The sequence below is a fragment of the Nyctibius grandis genome, chromosome 1 (genome assembly GCF_013368605.1).
Source record: "Nyctibius grandis isolate bNycGra1 chromosome 1, bNycGra1.pri, whole genome shotgun sequence".
NCBI classification, from domain to species: domain Eukaryota; kingdom Metazoa; phylum Chordata; class Aves; order Nyctibiiformes; family Nyctibiidae; genus Nyctibius; species Nyctibius grandis.
The window spans coordinates 66,054,897-66,077,519 of NC_090658.1; the positions used below are offsets into that span (position 1 = coordinate 66,054,897).

General features: G+C 37.7%; 1 protein-coding gene across 2 annotated transcripts in view; it reads left to right on the forward strand.

The window, feature by feature from the left end:
- Positions 1-22,623, forward strand: part of HBS1L (HBS1 like translational GTPase) — a 64,181-nt gene that overhangs the window by 36,077 nt on the left and 5,481 nt on the right. For both annotated transcript variants that reach the window (XM_068399496.1, XM_068399504.1), the window contains 9 exons: positions 352-460; positions 8,294-8,550; positions 9,034-9,199; positions 11,201-11,318; positions 13,977-14,123; positions 14,797-14,871; positions 15,668-15,785; positions 15,972-16,040; positions 20,667-20,771. In XM_068399496.1, the coding sequence (XP_068255597.1) occupies positions 352-460; positions 8,294-8,550; positions 9,034-9,199; positions 11,201-11,318; positions 13,977-14,123; positions 14,797-14,871; positions 15,668-15,785; positions 15,972-16,040; positions 20,667-20,771 (1,164 nt within the window). The remainder of the gene's footprint in view (positions 1-351; positions 461-8,293; positions 8,551-9,033; positions 9,200-11,200; positions 11,319-13,976; positions 14,124-14,796; positions 14,872-15,667; positions 15,786-15,971; positions 16,041-20,666; positions 20,772-22,623) is intronic.

The following is a 22,623-nucleotide window of genomic DNA, read 5'->3' on the forward strand; positions in this document are numbered from 1 at the left end:
AATAAGAATTAACCTAATCAGCTAGTGAGCAGCTGCAAAGCATTTCTTCATCCTCATATTGCATGAAATGCTTCTGGCATCCTGCAGAACTGCTGTGAGTAAAGCTCTTGAATGGTGTAGGTGTTGTGAATGCTTGGAGATACAGATGAGATTTTCACAATAAATACAACTGTTTGTAGATTATTTTGAATAAATATGTAATATATGCAAGTAAGACACTGAAGTGTGAGAATTCATCATCACAGACTGATATCTTTGGGTTGAAGAGAAGTAATGTAACTTGTTAAACTTTATATTTAACACCTGTTAGTCACAACCTTAAGTTCAAACTTACTTTTTGTCTATTACTAGGAAAAACAAGGGATTCCCAGTCAGCCAGAATGGAATCTGAAATTGTGCCAAAAGTTACCAAAATGACAGTGTCTGGAAAGAAACAATCTATGGGATTTGAAGTTCCATGGTAAGCCAAGCCCTCATACATAAAGGTACATCAGTAGCTCTTCTTTCAGACTGATGCACCTGTAGCAAGTTTTCTTCTTTTTTTTTTTTTTTTCTATTTTTTACAGCAGTTTTAGTGTCGCTCTCCAGAACTAACCATCTCAGCTTCTTGTTTGACTCAGAATTACTTTCAGAAGATGGTACCTCACGTTTTGAGTTTAACAAATCCTTTCACTATGAATAGTGTAGAGAGATATCAGCTAGTTAGGTTATTTAAACATCCGCTTCATAGAATACTGAATTTTCTTGGGGTTCGTTTATTTTAAATTTAGTTCTCTAAGTGGAATTATGAAATCAATAAATCTTAACTGTAATTGCTTGTTCTTCAAAGGAAGTAATACGTTTAAGAATAATTTATGGGGAAAACAAACACTTATGGCTAAACTTTGCCTTCCTCTGCAGCTTTTATTAACTTTAACAGGTGTCCAGGGTACAACTGCTGTATAGAAGAAACCGGTCCTCCTTATGCTTTAGCTAAATTACAGTGGTTGAGCAGTAATTCTAATTTTATCTAGACTTGGAACTGTTGGGGGGATGTCTCATGAGAACATGAAAACAGACATCTGGATCAGAGTCTACCTACAACAGTAGCCAGCAGTGAATACTTGAAGAAATATATAAGGACAGGGCATGCGTGTTGGAAATACAGTCCATGAAATGTCATTTCATGTAGCGTTCTGTGGCTCCCCACCATATTTTTTTTTGATTAGGCTGTTTCTATTAAGAATACTTAATGGATTTTTCTTACTTGGATGTGCTTATTCTGTTTTTGAACTCAAATCTTATAATAGCCACCTAATCTGTGGCAAGAAGTTCCATAGTTGATCTTCAGGAAAAAAATTCGCAAGTGTAAGCAATGCCGACATCCCCACTTCATCCTGCAGTGTTTGTACTTCTGATCTGGAGAGCATTTTTGGGAGTAAGAGGGCAACGTGGTCTTTATTTTACACTATCTTGTGCATGTTTGATAACTGAGTGGAAAGCAAGGAGTTGCATCTACGTAGTCTCTGAAGCTCATTTAATACAAGGTGTGAAGTTGATGTCATTATTCCCTTTATACTGCTAAATGTCATTGCTAAGAGACATTACTTTCAGTCAGCTACTTAGATGCAATAAGCTCCAAATGAAAAATTTCTGGACCTTTCAAAATCCTCTTTCTTTGCTGTATGAGATTTGCAATGTATAAAAGAAAACATAATTTTTTTTTTTTCCCCTTGCCTCTACTAATCAGTGACTTTGGGTGTGACAAGTGTATTTGATCATGAAATTCCTATCAATGTCATGGCACCTTCATCTCTGTTGTTTCTACTACACTTCTTACAAGTTGGAGTTTTTCGTGGGGACTTTTGTGGATTAAATTAATTTGGATAGAAGTTTATAAAAAGAAAGGAATCTTAAGTGAGTGAAAAAGATCTCACAGCTAGTCCTGAATAATAGTGATTGAATTTTTTAGCTATAATAGTGACTATTTTAAATGTTTGTTTATATATAAAAAAGCAAATACAGAATTTGTATTTCTGATACTTACTTAGCAACTGCCACACGTTGTGGATGTGTGCTTGCTCCATAGGGAAGGAGCAGATAAGAATGCTTCCTCATCTGTAGACTGGAGTAATTCCTGGATAGGCTAGTGATGACTCAGTCTCTGAGGAAAGATGGTTGACTATAACGTGGTTCTCAGCCACTCTGCTTCTCTTCAGGGACACTGAAATAGTTTATATCATGCTTGCTTGCAGTTTGGTGACATACTATTTTTTGTGACAGAAAAATTAAGCCTTCAGGACCTGCTGGTAATCCCTTCAGACAAATCCTCAGTATTGTGAAGGTGTTTTTTAATTCACCTCGCTTAGTGGTACTGCTGAAATACTAATTGAGAACAAGCCTCTTTTGCTGTAGAAATGGGATGCACATTAGGCATTTAGCTCTAAGATGGAGGAATAGGGAAGAAGTGGAGCAATTTGTAAAAGAGCATGAGATTTGGGGCACATCCAGTCAATGAATATGGAAGAAAGCGCAATTGAAATTGTAAAGTTAGCTGCATGTCTGAAGACCCCTGCATCAAGGAGTCTGTGATGGCCTCCTTTCTTCTTTTGTCCTACAGGCCGCTGTGGAGGCACCACCAAAGCACTAGGACCTTGACATGAGGAATGGGGGAGGATGCCTTGACTGTATTTGCGTCATATTTTTCCTTCTCTGCTGTAGGACAGTGACATTTGCTCTCCTCCTTCTTTTCCTAACAGCTGGAGCTTGACTAGCTCCTTTCCACAGTCTCTGCGTAAAGTCTGTGCTAAATATATTGTGGTTAGCTGAACCACTAGCATTGTCTAGCAAGCTTGTAATGACTTTGTACACATCCATTTCTGAACTTGAAAAACAAAGCAAAACATGAACCCTTGCCTCAACTCCATAAGTATCAGAGTTGGGTTTTTTCTTCTGGATTATTGACAGCATGAGGATGAGTTGCCAAGGAACAGAATGAATCTGTGTTTATTAACATCTAAGAAAGGCTTGTTCCTTTGACTCTTTTCAGACCCTTTTTATGTTATTGTTGCATTGATAAATGTACTGCAGAGGATTTATAATAATACAGATTTCTAAGTACATAGTTTGTATCACTGACCATAAGCACAGTGTAAGAAATTATTCATAGCAGTTTGGATTCTAAAACATTTGTAACTGTGCCCCCTACTCTCACCCCCAAATATTTGTATGGTGTTGGTGCAGACACCATTAGAGGGTGATTGTATGATATGTATGAAGTACTTTTTGTTGTCACCTTTTATGGGATCTTAAAGGTAATTCATGGACCATTTTTTTAAAACCAGTGGCCTAGCATTAGCAAAAAGAAACATTGTTTGACTAGCTATTCAGTCTTTATGATTCAGTCTTGTGAGGAGGTATGACCTCATAATAATAAATTAATCTTATTTAAAATGAATGGATTATTAGAAGTAATGAATTGCTTTGAGCATTGATGGCCTTTCTTGGTGGGTATTCTTACTGAGATTGTCTACAGAAAATGGAGTTTGCTCACTTCTGACAAACTGTTTTTCTGATGCTCTAGCAAAACTATTTACCAGGCTTTTTCTTCCTGTTAAGTCATGAAGGAAGCCAGAAGAAGTTGTGAGCAAAAAGGGATGATTAGTTTAACCAGCCTGACCAATACTGTGTAATTAATAATTTTGAAAGGGGAAATAAATGTAGACAGTCCTGTAATGACTGTAAGTACCCCGAAAGAGTCGGTTGTATAAAAATAATTCACTAAGCGTCCAGACTAGAAGATTGAAAATAATGTTTAAAAGCTAAATTATGCAGAGCTGATCTTCAGCAGATAAGCTTTCAGGTTCTTTGAATGCACGGTAGTGTCAGCCTTTCAACAGTTGTGGGAGATTGAGTGTCTTCTAACATGTCTTAAAACAACTTACGTTGTATTTCTTAATTTTCCCCAAAAAACAGTGACGTAAACATAACAGTTTACTCAGTTTACTCTTATAGTCCTTGTTGTCAAGACAACATAGGAAGTTTCTGGCCTGGCAGTTTTGATTTTGACTAAATGCTGGTCCTTGCCAGGCTTTTGTATGTCTGCTAATTTCCTAACAAAAAGCTGTGGTAAGCTACTTTGACATTTGTGCCTGAATTGCTGGCGGTCAAGCTTTCTTGAGTACATGACCTCAGTGCACATACAAGGTGCTTAATGGTTCTGTCCTTTCAAAGAAGTCAGGAGTTGCTTAATCAATGGCTCCATGTTAGCGGGTAGCAGTGATGTGGCAGACAGGCACAGATGTTGGCAAACTGAGACCGCTCTTGGTAGTTCCGTCAAGTTCTCATACAAAGATGCAAGCAATTAGTTAGGAAGTGCTCTTCCTCCAAGTATAAATTTTTCTTGATATGGTGGTTCAACATAAGTCAGACCAAGTTGGAACTTTGCTACCGAAGATGCTTGCTAATGCAATCGACTTGTTTATACCCTCAACTACCTGTACTAGTGATATACTAGGTACTAGTATGCTATCCTGTATGCTCTGTCTTCTGACAGAAATTTTCAATTCAATAATTTTGGAAAATCTAAGTGGAAAAGGCTTACTGAAAAGCATTTTCAATGTCATTCACTTTTTCATTGACTGTTAGAAATGAAGCTCCTTAGTATTTTTCTGAGCTGTTATCAAGCTTTCGATAAACTTCTATCTGGTTGCCATGAGGAATAACTAACTGTCAGGGTCTTATTGCTGCATGTCTTTTCACATACTTCCATGAGACTGGAACTGTACGTTTCATCTGCCTGTTGAGGTATCTAGCAATAAACTCACTCTCCCTCACGTTGGTCAGCAGGAAGATGAATTGTCTCATCAGAGATGCTTTGTAAGTAGATCATGCACTCTATCCATTATGATGTTTCTCCTCTGAAATGGCAAGTCTTGACTTATCATGGCATGGATTGTTTTCAGGTTTCCAAGACATGGTAATGTCTGAAACTTGTAAAACTCTAAATGGAACAGTGTACTGACTGTTCAAATATTGCACCCTTGAAAAAGTAGCAAGGCCTAATGTTACGATGGCTGGAGTCATGTTTCACTCATTATTTCACTTGTATCTAGCACTTTTTCTTTGCATAACCCAAAATAAAAACTGTTTGGCAGCCTTAAGCAGTGGTAGTCACAATAAAAGCTACTTAGAATTGAGAGAGTAGTATTTTATTTGGCATCACCATGATTCTTTCAGGTACTGTAATTAGTTTGAATTCTACCACTCAGCATCCGTCCTGTTTTTTGGAATCCTTACTGACATAAGCTTTGGCCTGCAAGAAAATCTGAGCATCTGGGATTAGAAAAAAAATAATTACCTAGCTAAACAAAATAGAATTTAGAAGCTTACAAATAACCTCTCTTTCAAAATACATTTTGTCTTTTGATAGTCTTGATGTGACAGTCTTTGAATACATTTTGGAAAGCTATAGAAAAATGTGAGATTTATGGTTTTGGGTCACATGGCTTGCAGCTTCATCTAAATATCTTCCTTTTAAATTTTTTTCATTTTTGAAAATTTGGTTTGAGAAGAAATGCAGACTTTGAAAATGAGGGAAAACTATTGGCATCTCAAAAGGCTGCTTTGATGTGGCTTCTTATACAAATACGTCTCTCCAGAACTTCAAATATTAGAATTTCAAGGAAGAAAACTTGATATGAATGTAAAATACCATATTTGGATTACAGTGTGACCTTTGCATATTGGCACTAGTCATAGTGCTTCAGTGTGAAAGTGCTAGACGTTATGCTGACACTGAACTGAAGTTTATCTGAAAAAAAGGGAAAAAGGTGGAAGAGAGTCTTGATGAAAGATGTCTAATGCAAATTGATTGTAAATATATGAGGCTCTCTTAATACATGATTCAGGCAAAAATCATCTGGTGTACTTTATATCATTCAGATGATTTTAAATACATTATTAAAATATGTAGAAAGCTTTGTCAGTGCAATTCTCTGCATAATTACCTTCTATTAACTTGATTGTTTTCAGTCAATTTTTGTGAAGTAAAATGTCCCTGAAGAGACATTGGAGAAAATAATTGTTATGCCATTCCGAAGTAGATTTTCAGCTTGAACTTAATGTACTATTCAAGGAATTTTAAAAAATAGAGCCTTCTGTTCATCCTTATAGAAATGCACTTATTTTTTCCAGTAAAAGAAAGCACAAATAACTCTAGTGACTGTTTTTCTGTGGAATAGTTCATGTGTAATCACGTTTCTACATAGCTACATCTAAAGCAATGATGACCTACTAATTTTTGGAATTTAGGAAATCAAGTGTATCTTCTTATAAAGAGTATTCAGCTTGTCAAGATATGATGTTATATACTGGAGCTTGTCTAAGGCTATACTTGGTGATACAGTACAGCTGGTTTCATAGTGTCAAATCTAAAATGTCATGATTGTGTGACCTAAGGCAGTAGTTTGATACAAACTTGTCCTTCTCCTTCAAGTGGTTTAGAATATTGTGATGGGAAGTTCTTATGCATAGACTTCATACAGAATTGTCTCTCCATTATGCAGAATCTGTGCCCTTGCAACCAGCATGCCTGGCGTAAACTAAGTTCTTTGCTTAGCTAGCTTGAGAAACGTGCTTGTGTATCCAGCCTTGATGCAAGAGCCTGGCCTTGGGTTGTGGAACTGTAGCCAGAAAAAGTGAGTGCTCACATTTCTGCTTTGGGGGCTCACAGTCAAGAGAAAAGCTTGGCTTTAGGCCTTATGAAAAAGGTGTTAAAATCTGCTGCAATACTGATTACATAGGTGGGCTCTGAAACTGAAGGGAAAAAGGGACACCTATAAAATGTCCCATGTTGCTTAGTGCTATAACGAGAGGCTAATTGTACATTCAGTCTGAACACTTCCTAGGTTTAATTTTTTAGATCATAACTCTTGAACTGCTTTGTTCAGTAGACTAACATGCTTGGACTGTGTTGTATCCTGAGATATATGTAATGGAAGGGACTAATACAATGCAAATATTCCCTATGCAGACAGAAATGGAGAAGTAATGTCAAATAAAAGCAGAGATGTCACAATGTGGGATTCTGAAGGAGCAAAATAAGTAGTTTTGTTTATAGAAATCAAAAAGAGGAAAACTGGGGAGTTAATTGTGGTAAGTAAACAGAAAGTGGAGAGTGAAAAATTCACACTGGATGTGGAGACACTAGAACCTGAGAGCCTGCATGAATCTGTTCCATAGAACGCAACCTGCAGCATGGTGGTACTCCATTGGAAAGTTTTCGAGGGGTAAAAGCCTCTTCTCCATGGATAAAGTTTTAAATACAGTATTTTGTATGTATTTTCAATATACTATAATCAGTCAGTGGTTTGTATATTGAAGTTTGCTGTGATAGAACGTTGCCACACCTGTAATAACTGCTTCTGTTCCTGTCTTGCTGCTTACATTAATGCCTCACCGTGGAGCTCTCTCAGGCAGTAAGAAAGCTTTTGCTCTCTTGAAGATGCTACTTAGCATTTGTTTTTAGTGGTCATCTTTGCCATAGCAGGTGAAGAATCATATTGTATATTCTCAGAACACTTGTGTAAATTAGGAAAAGATACTTATTTAGAAATCAGAGACCAAAATAATGGAAGAGTGTAAAAGAATAATATATTTAGGATTATTTACTATTAGGATTAGTATGGTGATCTGTGGGAGAACAGGGTGTTAGAGAAGGGGAGTTGGGGAATCCAAATCTCCTTAGTCCTAGATGCCTTGTTTTATGCATAAAACAAATTTTCTCAGTATTGATAAATGTAACTCATCTGTTACAGCTCTGTTATAAGCATTGCACCTTAAGTTGCAGCTCAGATATGCTTAGTATCTACTCTGTATACTGTATTTCTGTTCTCACAACAGAACATCGCTACATTCAGCTGGAAGACTTGTAGTGTACGTGGAAGCTGTTTTAGGATTGATGCTTCAAAGTTGACTTGGGCTCTTCAGAGACAACCAACTCTGTAGTTGTTCTGCACAACTGTCCTTTCCCTGTTAAAAGAAGTGGCTGTGGGAAGCTTTTGTTTATCTGTTTCACGTATTTTACAAGATTATTTCTTATCTTGCTTTTGTACACAGTGCTTTTCAGACAAGATGTTCAGAGCTGGTATCTGTGCAGTTTGTATCCAGCTGCTTATCGCTTCCACCTTAATGGGCTTATCACATACTCTTTGTCTGGGGCTTACATGATAGTGAAGGGAAAACTCAATTTCTCACCTATATTTCTATGGCTTCTTTGTCATTTGCATTCCTTGTGTTTTCTTTTTTTCCCTAGTGTGACTGATGAAGAAAATGGCCATGCTAATTCACCTCAGAAAGGACTGTTAACTGAAGATGCCAGTGTAGCTTCTGGGGTATTTGAGGCAGTCTCAAAGTCTACTCTTTCATCCCAAGTAGTGCAGGTTTTAGAAGAGCAGAATACGGTGCCTACTTCAGTAAAAAAGTCAAGCAAGACAAAACCACAAATAGATGTGAAAGCAGAGTTGGAGAAGAGACAAGGAGGAAAGCAACTGCTTAATTTGGTTGTAATAGGTAATACTGTTAAATTAAATTTTTGACAAACACAGAGATTAAAAACTGTATTGATTGAATCTGGAAGTGATACAGAAGCAAAACTGCCCTTTCTCTGGGGCAGGGAAATCTCATACTGTTTTCAGTCGCATCTGCTTGACAGTTATTCTTTGGAGGGAGTACATTCAGGTGTCCTTGACTAAGACAGTGAGATTGACTTAGCTTCCTTTTGATAGTATAGTAAAATGTACTTTGGTTTGATCTCATTTTTGCAGAGTGTTCTTTTTAGTATGAATTTGGAGGTGCTACATGGCTGTCATGCTAACTGACAGTTTCAATGAATTGTCTGTCTGTGTCTCTATCTTACAGGATTGTGAAATTCTATGGATTGCATAAGCGTTATTAGTGCGTGTGATTTTCATATGTTTTAGTATGTTTCTTCTTGTACTATATTAAAAATGCATAAATTAATAAAATTGATACAATATTTATTTCCCTCCATAGGACATGTTGATGCAGGTAAAAGTACTTTAATGGGTCATTTGCTCTACCTTTTGGGAAATGTGAACAAAAGAACTATGCACAAATACGAACAGGAATCTAAGAAGGCTGGCAAAGCTTCGTTTGCCTATGCGTGGGTCTTGGATGAAACTGGTGAAGAACGAGAAAGGTAGAAATATCTTTTAATGGGAATTACCTTTTTTTACTGAAAGAACAGCATTTGTTAAGAAGTATCAATCTACTAATAATGCTTTATTAGAAATATTCTAAATGTTTAAAGATATTTACTCAATACTTATTAGCAAATATTTTTCTTTGTCTATATGAGTATATGTTAGCAAAAAAAAAACCAATATCCTCATTTGGTTATAAAAAATGGGAACGAGAAGTTGAGTATTCTTGTATTCTTTATGAGCTGCATTTTATTTATTAATTTGAAATACAAAATTTAAAATTAAATTTTATCATATTGAAAAAGTATGTAATGGGAAAGCAGTGAAGCTAATTTAAAAAAAATCTAAGAGCTTTTAAGAGCACTACATGGGAAGCTAAAGACATGATATTCTGTGTTCACAAAATATTTATAAAGGCATTTTCTTTTGTGTTCATATTTTTACAATCACTAGTCACCCATGGTTTCATAGCACATAAGCTCTTCTGATTGGAAAGATAACCTTCACAATGTAAACAGATGCTGAAGAACATGGAATAAGGCAGTTCCTATCGAGTGTGTAACTTGTTTTTAAAGGCAGATACACTTTTGCAGTGTCCTTGTATATCGCTAAACTTTTGTCTACGTGAATCCTTTTGTTTATGAAGTGCACGTACACACCTGAGTGGGGGTGTGTGTGTTGGGGAGGTGCAGGTACGGGCAAGGGGAGAACAATCCCAAAGCAACCAAACACAGATTTTAAAAGTAGCCTTACATCAGTTAAGGCTGATGATACTGTAGTAGTAGTGTTGTCATGACATTATAGTCTAAGGATGTAAAAGAGGAAAGGTCGATGGGGGAAAGTCTTTTTCTTAATCCCCATAGATGTAGCTGGGTGTAAAATGGACAAACTTTGAAGATCAATTCCTTTCACAGATATGTAATAGAATAATTAAACACCATGTTAAGTATGTTATTTTATTAATACAAGCTACCTTTGATAGTGTGTAATTAACACGTGAAACTGAAAATAAAGACAAGTATTTATTTCCTGTGAAGAGCAAAATGTTAACAGAAAGTAAAGTTTGTGGAATAATTGTCATGAGCCTTAAAAGTGATATCCCTTGGTCTATGGTTTTTTTTTTAGTATCCAACAGTCGTGCATTTAGGTACCAGACTTCTCTTCAGAAGATAAATTGTAATTATTAAGGGAAAAGTTTTCTGAATTGGTATTTTTGATTGATTCTGTTTTCTCTTTACTTTGAGTTTTGTGTTTTTAAAGAAAAACTTTCTGGAGCCATCTGTAAATGTTTGGGCTTTTGTTGTTTTTTTTTTTTTGTCATTGGAAGTAGCGTATTTTAAGTACCTGTGCTAATGTGAGAAGTTTTGTCCCTTGAAAGTGCCTGTCTGTCTGTCATCTATGAAGGGAGATGCAGATGCTAACCCAGATACAGACGTGTGCATGATAGGTGTTTGCATTTGATCAGATGAATCCTATTCTGTGTGCTGTGCAGAACATGGGGTTGTTAGTGAGATGTGGAACTGAGTCAAAGCGCTGCGATCCCTCCTTGATAATCAGTAGTTCTGCATGTGGATCTTTGCAAATGTATAACTGGATTCCTATAATCCCATCCCTTTATTTTTTTTATTTTTATCTATGTTTCTGTTACTCTGATGCCTTTTTCTGAAGAGCTAAGTATTAAAAGTAGAATAAGTAATGATTTAAATACGCAGTACAATTTTGATGTTCTCACTGTGCTTGTTGGGATATAGTTGGTGCATGGAGTTAGTACTGTGAGTTCTGGGTGTTTGTTTCTTCACAACTAGAGTTGCTGACAGGCAACTCTAGAGGTCTGCTTTTCCAGCAGGCAGGTTTCCTTCTTTTTTTTTTTTTGTGCAGCTAAATCAAATGAAAGCTATGAAGTGTATAATTTCATGATTGTGTTTTTAATAGCTTTACACCTCTATGAAGCTTTCAAAGCAGTTTTAATGGTGCGTTGCATGTATGCTTTGTTTAAGGGGAGTGACAATGGATGTGGGTATGACCAAATTCGAGACAAAGACTAAAGTAATTACACTGATGGATGCTCCAGGCCACAAAGACTTCATTCCAAATATGATCACAGGAGCTGCACAGGTAGAGATGGTCTAAAACACTTTTTCCAATAACATTATTATTTATAACTTTTTCTTAAATTGGTTTTCTTCTTCTTTTAAAATCTAAGATGAAATGGGATCGTTGATGGTGCCAAAATATTGTTGAGGTTTTCATGAGTTTTCTAAGCTTAAAAAAAGAATGTGTTTGTTTAAAGGCCATAGTTTTTTTGCGGGGGGGGGGATGTTAACGTTTGGAGGAGAGTTTTATTAGGGAAGTAATTTGAATACTGAGTTGCAGTTTGGTGAAATCAGAGTTGAGCTTTGAAAGTTATTCAAATGTGGCATATGTCTACTCAACAAGAAGTTCTGTGAAAGGGGTCATGTAGGTAAAGATTTTAAGTGGTTTTGAGCTTAAAAAAGATTTGGAGAGGTCAGACAAAAGGCATTCTTCTATTTAGCAATGTATTTTATATGGGATGAGAAAACATAATATAGATAACAAAGTTTATGCAGAATGCATCTGTGTTGTCAACAGGACATTTGGAGAGACTATGTGCCACTTGCTTTATGAACAGTAGGTAAAGTCAAAAGTATTCAACTCATTGAATTCAGTATGGCACTTACCATTCTCATATAGGTTACTTATTTGATTTATGGAAATAATAAATCAGAGGGGGAGAAGAATAACATGTGGTTACATGACATAAAATGTGTGAATTTTTTTCCACCTAAAGGCGCCCTTTTTAAATAGTAGAATTGATTCTCCAAAGCAGAGGTGTAATCAAAGAATATTTTTTTTCCAAAGCTAAATGTCTGTGTAGAGGTTTTTACTTTGTGCATGTCATTACAGTCTGAAATGTGAGTTTGTCTTAAGATCTCAGTAAGGATGGGTACTGTTAGTATGATTTTACAGGTAGAGAACTATACTGTAGGAAGACTGGTTTGCCTCAAATTCTGCTCTAGCTCTGAAGGAGAGCCTGGGTAAGAATTCAGACCTTGTGACCCAGTGGTTAGGCTGTAGAGTAGTCAGAAGTTTGCAAATTATGGTGTAGAGCTTGTACAGTCATTTATATTGTGGAGCACATGTTGTAGGAAGTTCAGGAGTTTTAAAATTAGAAATGGATCTTTAGTTTCAGAATAGTGGAAAATGTCAAATCAGCCACGCCATTTTCTTTACAACTTTAAATTGGTTTGTCTTTTGGGGGAAAAGTAATACGGGCAGAAGTGTTAAGAAAAGACTTGCAGTTCCACCAGCAGTTGTATCAGTTCAGCAGAAGACGGGGCTGGCCAAATAAGACTTGGTATCTCTGTGTTCCCTCAGCTCTCAGGATGGTGAGGGGCTGGTCTATTCTGAAGCCTGTTAAGGAATCACTGAAACTTTGCAAGTTTCTGTTGCCTGTTAGAGTAGGCTCAGCGCTGAAGCAAGGGTGGAAGAAAGCAAATGTGGAAATGGCTCTGATGCCTTTTTATCGTGGAGAATTCTGTTAGGAGGTGAATCCCCAACTGCTGTTATGCAAAATGCAAATCAGCCTTATCAGGGCCAGGATCTGGCCTTTGATATATAGGGTTAATTCACGTAAGTCCTGAGGTACAGTTTTTATAATTTAGAAAATACAGGATGTCCTTTTTTTGAGGGAGAAGTTCACCGCAATGCACTTCTGAGGCTGAGCACTGTGGGGAAATTCATCCCTCATCCTTTTGCCTTTCTCACACTTGCACCGTCTCTGTATGAGCTGTGGGGATTTCACGCCTAGGACAAAGCAAGGGGAATTCAGAGCCAGGACAAGTGTGCTGTCTCTGTTCTTTCTCCTGGCATCCTGAAGCATAAGCATGTAAGGAAAGGGAGCAAGTGCCACTTTTTCTCCTCTCTCTTTCCATTATGTCCATCTCATCAGTCCTATGAAATTATCTTACACTTGCCTCTTGACAGCAGTACCTTTATTGTTCACATCTGTTGGCATTGCTTGGTACATAATGATGGTCTAACTGGCTGTTACTTATCGAAGCAGGAAAAGTAGAAGAAATATTAGCAGCATTTAAGGCTAACAGCAGAATTTGTGGTTTTTCCGTGTGCTTACATGCTGACTTTTGGGCAGTGCTGTAGACTGTGTGATACCTATTTGCTCTTAATGCTGTGGCAGAGTTTGCATAGATGATAAAATAGGCTACTTCGTCTTTTCCACCTTGTGAGTTTGGCATGCTCTATTCCGTTGAGTGGACTGTGAAGCATCCACATCCAACGTGCAATCGACCTGTCGTCCCAGTTGTATAGTGAGGTGATTTATCTGTAATTTTTTCAGCTTCTCACTATGAAGGTATCCATACTGAGGGAGGGAGAACTGGACATTGTGCTCATACGTGTTCTTAAGCTTCTGGAGCATGGACTGCTTTTGTTTAGTTGAGGTCTGTGCAGCACATCCATCACGAGTAGTTTGAAGAAGACAGGTTCCCAAAACCAAGAGTTGACTTGTGTTTAACAGAAAATTGTGGCTTATGACATGAGATGACATAATGCTATAATATCTGACTAAAGTGGGCATGACACAGGTAGGACTGAGGAGTTGCAATTACATTTGAAGCACATCAGGATTCCTGCTATGTGAAGTACATTTTGTGTGAAACGTTGCTGATTGACATATTTACCCAGATTATTTCCACCTCTTAACCACTTTTGATTGTCTTTTTTTTTTTAATCTAGGCTGATGTGGCTATTTTGGTTGTGGATGCTAGCAGAGGAGAGTTTGAAGCAGGGTTTGAGACGGGCGGACAAACTCGAGAACATGGATTATTAGTGCGCTCTCTTGGAGTGACACAGCTAGCTGTTGCAGTCAATAAAATGGACCAGGTACAGGCTTAATTTTTTCGTTTAATGTAATGGCTTCCATCTAGGATTGTGGACCGTAAGTTTAAGGATCAGTGTTGTGAAACTAATAATAAAATATTGTTTCTTTTTTGAGTCTCAGCTCTCTCATGTTTTGACTTTACAATACTTCTCTTCTTATTTATGGGTGTATTTTCAAAGCACCCAGAGGGATAGTTTTGGTGCTAAAATGAGTAGAGGTCCCTCTTGTGAAAATTTCACATAAGCAGTTAACCCAGTGGCATCTGCAAGGGCATCTTGGTGGTCATTCAGGTCAAGACCACAAGAGCTTTATTTAAATCTGTAAGGTGTGTTAAATATTCCTAGTTGTGTTTTAGATTATTACTGTGTTGTATATATTCTGGCTGAATCTGAATTTTCTGTAGACTTAAAAAAAAAAGTTGCTGTCCAAGGACAAATCAAACTAAAGGGGCTTGCAAGTTAAGTGGTGTGTTGTTTGCTGTCAGTAATTGTTGATGTGTATGCTCTTGTGTATTCAGCTATGAATCCACCTGGAAATCTCATGTTTATAAATTCATTGGGTACTGTGTGTGAAGAACACCTACTGGTACTACAGAGTTGATGACATGCAGCTGTATGTTCCGAGTCATGGTTAAAAATCTACAATTTTATTATCATAAACTGTTTCCTATTTTAGGTCAATTGGCAACAGGAAAGATTTCAGGAAATTACGAGTAAGCTTGGCCAATTTCTTAAACAAGCTGGCTTTAAGGTAATGTAAATTTCTGAGGTCTCTGTTGCTTTGTTCAGGTGTTTGGGTAGGATGAGCTTTTCTTACAGTCAGGTTATTTTGTGTCCCTTTCCTGCTTCTACTGTGTGCACATAGTATAGCAGATTCCTTTTGTTGCTGGTAGGGTGTACATTCAGCCCTGGATAAGGTTAGTCAGTTCTTTAGTACTCTTTCTGTCATCATCTTTGTTTAGGTCTGTTGAACCTTTGGGGCACTTGCCTCATTTGTATTTTCTTGGGATTGTTGTCTACAACGCAGAACAGACCAAGGATCTCTGTCTTAATGTTCAGGATTACGTGAATGACAGTAGAGAGTTTTATATCAGAGCAGGTGTCAGTGTGGATTATGAACTTATAAGAACACTCTCCATTTGCTGTTCTTGACCATTCTTACGTTTCCTTAGTTCCAACTGCTATCCGTTTGGACTGGCTGTGGCCTTCCTGAAATCCCCCTATGCATAAACCAGCAATTCAAACCAAAGTTTTGCCTGTCAGATATGGAATTGGACTTTGTTACCTGAACTCAGTTTCTAGTTGTTAATATTGCTATCATCATGTTTAAATATATCCGACTCTTTGTCGGAGCACTGTGATCAGGCAAGAGGTAAACAGAAAGGAAATGGATCCACCAAGTAATCTGCTTTCTCCAGGGGAAACGCAAATGTGCCAGCTGTTCTTTTATAGCTTAGATGCCTAAGATTGAAAAAACGCACCTCTTGCTTCTGCTAGAAGATTCTGTTGTTAATGTATGCTTAACTTCTGTTTGTTTTCTTAATTAGGAATCAGATGTGGCTTATATCCCAACGAGTGGCCTTGGTGGTGAAAATCTGGTCACAAGGGGTCAGTCAAGTGACCTGACACAGTGGTATAAAGGAAAGTGTTTGTTAGACCAAATTGGTAAGTGCAGTTTTCCTCATTTAAAAGCTAATATATCTGACACCTGTGTATGTCAAAACTTATTTTGGGGGAAATGTGGAACAGATTCTTTGGAATGCAGTACAGTTGATTTATCCCTAAGTGAGAAGTTGTTGAGATAGTTATTGAATACAGAAATTCTAAAAGGTCCTGTCAATTTATTTGCAGATTCTTTCAAGCCACCACAGAGATCAGTGGATAAACCATTTAGGTTGTGTGTTGCTGATGTTTTTAAAGGTTGGTTGTTTTTATAATATTTTCACTGTCATTTCACCAACATATAATACAAATGTTGAAAAATGATGTAAAAATGAGACTTAAAGTAGGAGCTTTATATATGTCAGTAGTCTTGAACAGGAATAGTAAGTTTTCAAGCACTGTTCTTTGTTGAATTTTAGATAGTATCGCTGAAGGAGAAACACACCGGAAAAGAAATCGAAGAAGAAAATCTGCATGACCAGCTAATTGGCTATGTAAAGAGTTGATGGTTCTGTGGGACAGAATTAGGGAGTTTCTCTTTCCCAAACTGGTTCTTGTTGCCTAAATGAATGTTTCTCAAACTTTTTACGAGTGTGCCTTTGGACTCTTTTCACCTTGCACTCCTAGATTTTAAAAAAGTTTGACGTGTTCCTTTTATGTTCTTTATTGTAGCTGTAAATAATGATAAATTCGTTCATTTTCATATAAAAATTTGGGGGAGTGAGGTAGAAGAAAAGGGTGGTGATGGTGAGAGTGTTATAACCAGCTAAGGATTTCATGAAAGGCAGCTAGCTGTTCTGTATTTGGACAGCAAATAACTATAACCAGTTCTTATTCCCATTGTCTGGAGAAAATAGACTGCCTTGAGCCTTTAAGGTTTTCTTGGTAAAGTTGATATTTTTTTCAGTTAAATGCATTTACATTTACAGGTAATTTAGAAGAAATAAGGTTTGTAACACTCATTCCATTTGAAATGTTCCATAGGTCCCTTGAGAAATGTTGCAAACTAAATAACAGCATGCTTTGAAATGTTGTAAATGTTTGTAATCAAATATTATTGAAATTCGTATTTTAAAAGAAATTTTACTTTATATATAGGGTGTTTGTAGGGGAAGTACAAACAAACTGTATCAAAATACTGATTATAATTGGAAAAATCAATTTTGTGCAATTTTCATGTGGGTCTTTGAGAAAACATTAGATGCTGTACACAACCTGGGTTAGTACTTAAGGTATGACTGGGTTATGACTTAAGGTACTGAAGCCATAATGTTAGATATTGAAACCTTGCATGAGTATTTACCCTAGTGTGTTACCACTAGTTTTGTCATCTAGGCCGTCACTGTATTTTTTTTTTTTAATTTTGTGAGCTGTGGGAAAGTGTGTTAGGATTATTGATTGAGATATTTCAAAATGTTATCACAGCTTTTTTGTTGCAACAATCATTTTTTGTGTTGAGCTAAGTTTCACAAAATAAGCAATTTTGACTAAATCTGTTCTGTGGAAAAGTCTAATTTTTTGCTAAAGTATGCAAAAAAATAATGGCTTTGGAAGGGACTCAATTTACATATACAGGGTTTATCACTAAATGTGGCCTTTTAGGTGTTTTTTAGGCTATTTTTTGCTTACCTTGTGATCTCAAAACTTAATTAACTTGGATGCCACCAGAGGAAGTAGGTGGCAGGTACGAGTACATGAAGCAACAGTTGTTCTCAGCTCTATTACAGTGCCTGTGCATGCTCAGGAGGAGCTGTCCATAGAAGTGTGTGAAAAGTGAGAGTGCTGAGTGTACTCTTACGTAGTTTGGAAAACCCCTTTCTTTATTAATGTTACCCACGCGTATGATTCATCTACCTCAGCCCGATTTTAGCTGTTGTCCTCCATAGCCCTCCTAATATTCTCTCCAGGCAAACTACCTCCTAATCCAAGAGGTCCCTGTGAATTCTTTCATTGCTGCATCAGTCCCCACTTAGCGTATTATAATGCTGTCTAGGGTATGACTTGACCTGAGTTTAGAAAAGCCTTGTCCGGCAGACAAATCCTCAGGACAAAGAACATATCCTGGCAGAACCTGAGTACTGTGATACACAGAAATCAGGCCATTTTTTATATGCTGATTCTGTCCCCCACTATCCGGTTTGTGCTTGCATTGATTTCATGGGGAACTGAAGGAGCTTGACACTTTGCAGGAAGCAATCAGCATGGGAGAGGGCGAAGCTTTGAATACCACCCTGGTTTACCAAGCCAGAGCTGGTGACAGAATCATAGAATCATTTTGGTTGGAAAAGACCTTTAAGATCATAAAGTCCAACCATTAACCTAACACTGCCAAGTCCACCACTAAACCATGTCCCTAAGCACCACATCTGCATGTCTTTTAAATACCTCCAGGGATAGTGACTCAACCACTTCCCTGGGCAGCCTGTTCCAGTGTTTGACAACCCTTTTGGTGATGAAATTTTTCCTAATATTCGATCTAAACCTCCCCTGGTGCAACTTGAGGCCATTTCCTCTCATCACATGTTACTTGGGAGAAGAGACGGACACCCACTTCGCTACAACCTCCTTTCAGGTAGTTGTAGAGAGCAATAAAGTCTCCCCTCAGCCTTCTTTTCTGCAGACTAAACAACCCGTTCCCTCAGCTGCTCCGCTTAAGACTTGTTCTCCAGACCCTTCACCAGCTTCGTTGCCCTTCTTTGGACTCTCTCCAGCACCTCAATGTCTTTCTTGTAGTGAGGGGCCCAAAACTGAACGCAGTATTCGAGGTGCAGCCTCACCAGTGCTGAGTACAGGGGGACAATTACTTCCCTAGTCCTGCTGGCCACACTAGTTCTGATACAAGCCAGGATGCTGTTGGCCTTCTTGGCTGCCTGGGCACACTGCTGGCTCGTAATTGGCCAGCCATCGATCAACACCCCCAGGTCCTTTTCTGCCAGACAGCTTTCCAGCCACTCTTCCCCAACCTGTAGCGGTGCATGGGGTTGTTGTGCCCCAAGTGCAGGACCTGACACTTAGCCTTGTTGAACCTCATAGAGTTGGCCTCAGCCCATTGATCCAGCCTGTCGAGATCCCTCTGCAGAGCCTTCCTACCCACCAGCAGATTAACACTCCCACCCAACTTGATGCTGTATGTGAACTTACTGAGGGTGCACTCAATCCCCTCATCCAGATCATTGATAAAGATATTAAAGAGAACTGACCCCAATACTGAGCCCTGGGGAACACCACTTGTGACCGGCCGCCAACTGGATTTAACTCCATTCACCACAACTCTTTGGGCCCGGCCATCCATCCAGTTTTTTACCCAACGAAGCATATGCCCGTCCAAGCCATGAGCAGTCAGTTTCTCCAGGAGAATGCTGTGGGAAACAGTGTCAGAGGCTTTACTGAAGTCTAGGTAGACAACATCGACAGCTTTTCCCTCATCCAGTAAGTGGGTCACCTTGTCATAGAAGGAGATCAGGTTAGTCAAGCAGGACCTGCCTTTCATAAACCCATGCTGACTGGGCCTCATTGCCTGGTTGTCATGCATGTGCCCCATGATGGCACTCAAGATGATCTGCTCCATAACCTTCCCTGGCACCGAGGTCAGACTGACAGGCCTGTAGAATGTGAATGTGATGATGTGAAAAAAAGAGAAATGGTTCTTGATTGTGCTTGGGAATGGTTGGGAACCTGGAACCAGTTCATGTTTCTGGTTGCCTGCAAGTGCTTACAGAGCCAGCTTCAGGTTCTTTTGTGTACCATATTGAGGTGGTATTTGTACCATGACTTGCAGAGTCTTCTTCTAGCAAGTATCTGCTTCTCCAGTTTTCTGTTCTTCTGACATCCGATGTCATCTGTTAATTGACTGCATTCATCTCATTTGCTGGAATAAATAGAGGAAAATTAGCTTGCAGGCATACTAGTAATATTTTCCAGCTAGATAGATGGAAACATTCATCAATAATGGTGATGAATGCAAAAGAGCAAGTTGGTAGTATGTGACCTCAAGATTTGAGGTCAACTTGCTCTTTTGAATTCAGCTTTAAATGAATCTTTTAGTCTAATGTGACACACCAAATACTGAGATGCTTGCTTATCACTGAATTCTAATGTTCAGCAAAAGGTATATTTGTTGTTTGTATGATTACTGAAAACATCATTGTAGAATCACTTCAGAGAATTCTTTTTAAAAACACCTGCAAACACATGCTCAGGAGATGAGAATTTCTTAAGGTGTATGTGCATAAATGTGCATGTGTAGCATATCTATTGAAAATAACTGACATATCATTCAAATAATGACACAGTATTAAGACATTGAAGAAGAAAAACTTTGCAGATCTTTTATTCAGAAATACTTAAATCATCCACAATTATAATAGCTCCTCGTATTAAATAGGACTGAATCAATCTTTGACTTGCCAGGAGTAAAAGGAATATGCAGACAGAGCATGTAGGATTCTGACCCAGTTAAACAGTAAATGGCATAGGAATTTGTATGTGTATACATGAGAATTTTTATGAGAGGTCTGTGGTATTTTTTTTTATCTGTAATTGTAGTGAGAAAGTGCTGAATTAAATAAAATTGCTACAAATTAAGGGGTTTAATCTAATATTGCAAAACTAAAAAATATTTCTTCATGTAGCTACATTTGTTTAAAGAAGGATATTTCTCCCTTAGTTCTGAAAAACATAAGGTCTAGAGGTTTTGAATTTAATGTTTCATTTTCATTATGATGCACAGCTGGCTAGCTTGCAAGTACTGAACAGTGTACTGGGGGGTGGAACCTGTACTTCATTATATTAAAAATTTATCTGTGCATTGCTGAAGGGCTAACTTGTGATGGGAAATTGACCTTATTATGAAGTTTTTTGAAATTATTACTGTGTTTATTACAGACCAAGGATCAGGATTTTGTGTGACTGGTAAAATAGAATCAGGCTATATTCAAGTTGGAGAACGACTTCTGGCAATGCCTCCCAATGAAACTTGCACTGCAAAAGGTACGGTCTTCAGAAGCGTGTTTACTTTCAGGTCAATACTGGGCTAGAAGCAGTTACTGAAATGGTAACAGACTGTCAAACTGATACTAACTGTCAAACATAAAATGTGAAAGCATAAAACGAATTTCTTTAGATGTGACTGTGTCTGTATAAAAATGTCTATGAAGAGTATGTGAAATCTTGCATGGTTTTTTTTCACCTTTTTTTTACCATATCAGATATTCCAAATGTTATAGCCTCATGACTTTTGACACTGCTTTATGAAGAACCTGTAAAAAATGTCTGAGTTCCAGCAATGTCTAAAAAAATATGCAGTACAGGAATCATTAATATGCAGCTTTGCTGTGGAGTGTTACTGCTGTTAGGAAGTGTGAGGATGTGGAGCAACCTTTAGAAATTAATCTTACTAATTAGATGTGAAAAAGCTTGAGAAATAAGTCTCTGCTGTTTGATGTTCATGAGGTTTGTTACTGATCCTTTCATAGTATACAAACTTTCAGGATATAATTGTCCTGAGCAACTACAAAGAGAAGAAAATTGGATTTAAATTTCAACACATTTGATTTCTGAAAAGTGGAATAGCTAAGTCAGGACATTTAATGTTTAGCTGTTTCCTGATTAAACTTGCTGTCTTTGTACTGCAGGATTGTTTTTGTTTCATATGCAAACAGAAAGATAAAATTATGATTTTCATACATTGATCAATGAATAAAAAATTAAACACTCAAAATAAATGAATAGGTTTCTGTATCTGACTATTTAGCCTGAGTTCAGCAATGTGCTGGTTTGACTGTCGTGTTCTGTTCCAGAACCAGCTCATTCAGTGCTAATTTGGGAAGTGTGCCTGTTTATATGGTTGTATGCACGTTGTTCACATGCACAGTAATGTTACAATAACGTGGATGAATATGGGTGTCAGACCACTGTAGTCACCCCTCTGTTTTGGGAGTGGAGGAAGTAGCATGGAAAAAGATGTATTTTGTCTGAGTGTTCACAATGGTACAATTATATGATTTTTCTTTTGTACTGCCTCATGTGGCTGAAATGCAGGTGAAGATTGGGGGTGTTAGTTCATTAAGCATGTATTATTTATATTTAATATAAAGGAGAGATAATTTAATTTATCATACAGTATTTACTAAAGGTAGTGTGCACATTAGATGCCAGTTTTTCATTTCAAGAGGCTGAGCTTCACTTGTTTTGTGAGAATGACACGTATATGTGAAATAATTATCAACACTTCTTAAAAACCAGTACTTAACATGCTTGGAGTTGAATGATGTTTTCTGGCCTGTTTTTGACAAGTGGTTTTGGGAACACGTAAATACAATCCGTAGCGAAATAGAACTAGATCCCATAAATGTATGCAGTATTCATAAAAAGTGAGGTTTTTTCCTTTCCTTCTTAGTGTCTGCTTGAAACCTCAGAATGTTAAGTCAAGAGCAATTAGTTTTGTCCTCACCCACCATCCAGGTTATCTTTTAAAGTGATTAAATACATCAAAATCAGAATAAAATTACTTTTAAAGATGCTTTCTAATAGACGCGACATCGTGAACGAAAGGCGTCAGTTACTCTTTTTTATGAAAGAGTCAGCAAACCCACTTAAGGTAAATGAAAGTTGACATAGTACCATTAAAGTATATGAAAGATGCGGTCTAGGGTGTGCGTGTGCCTCAAAGGATGGGTGGGGCAGATACGGAGATATTAGTACTACGGCATTTTCAGGACTGCGTCATCTGCGCTGTGTGACAAGTGCCAGGTCCCCTCCTCTGGCTTAAATAAAGCCATGTTATTGTGCAGGGTGGGGTGAGAGAATAGTGAGTCCTCACCAAGGGGGGAAAAAAGCTTCC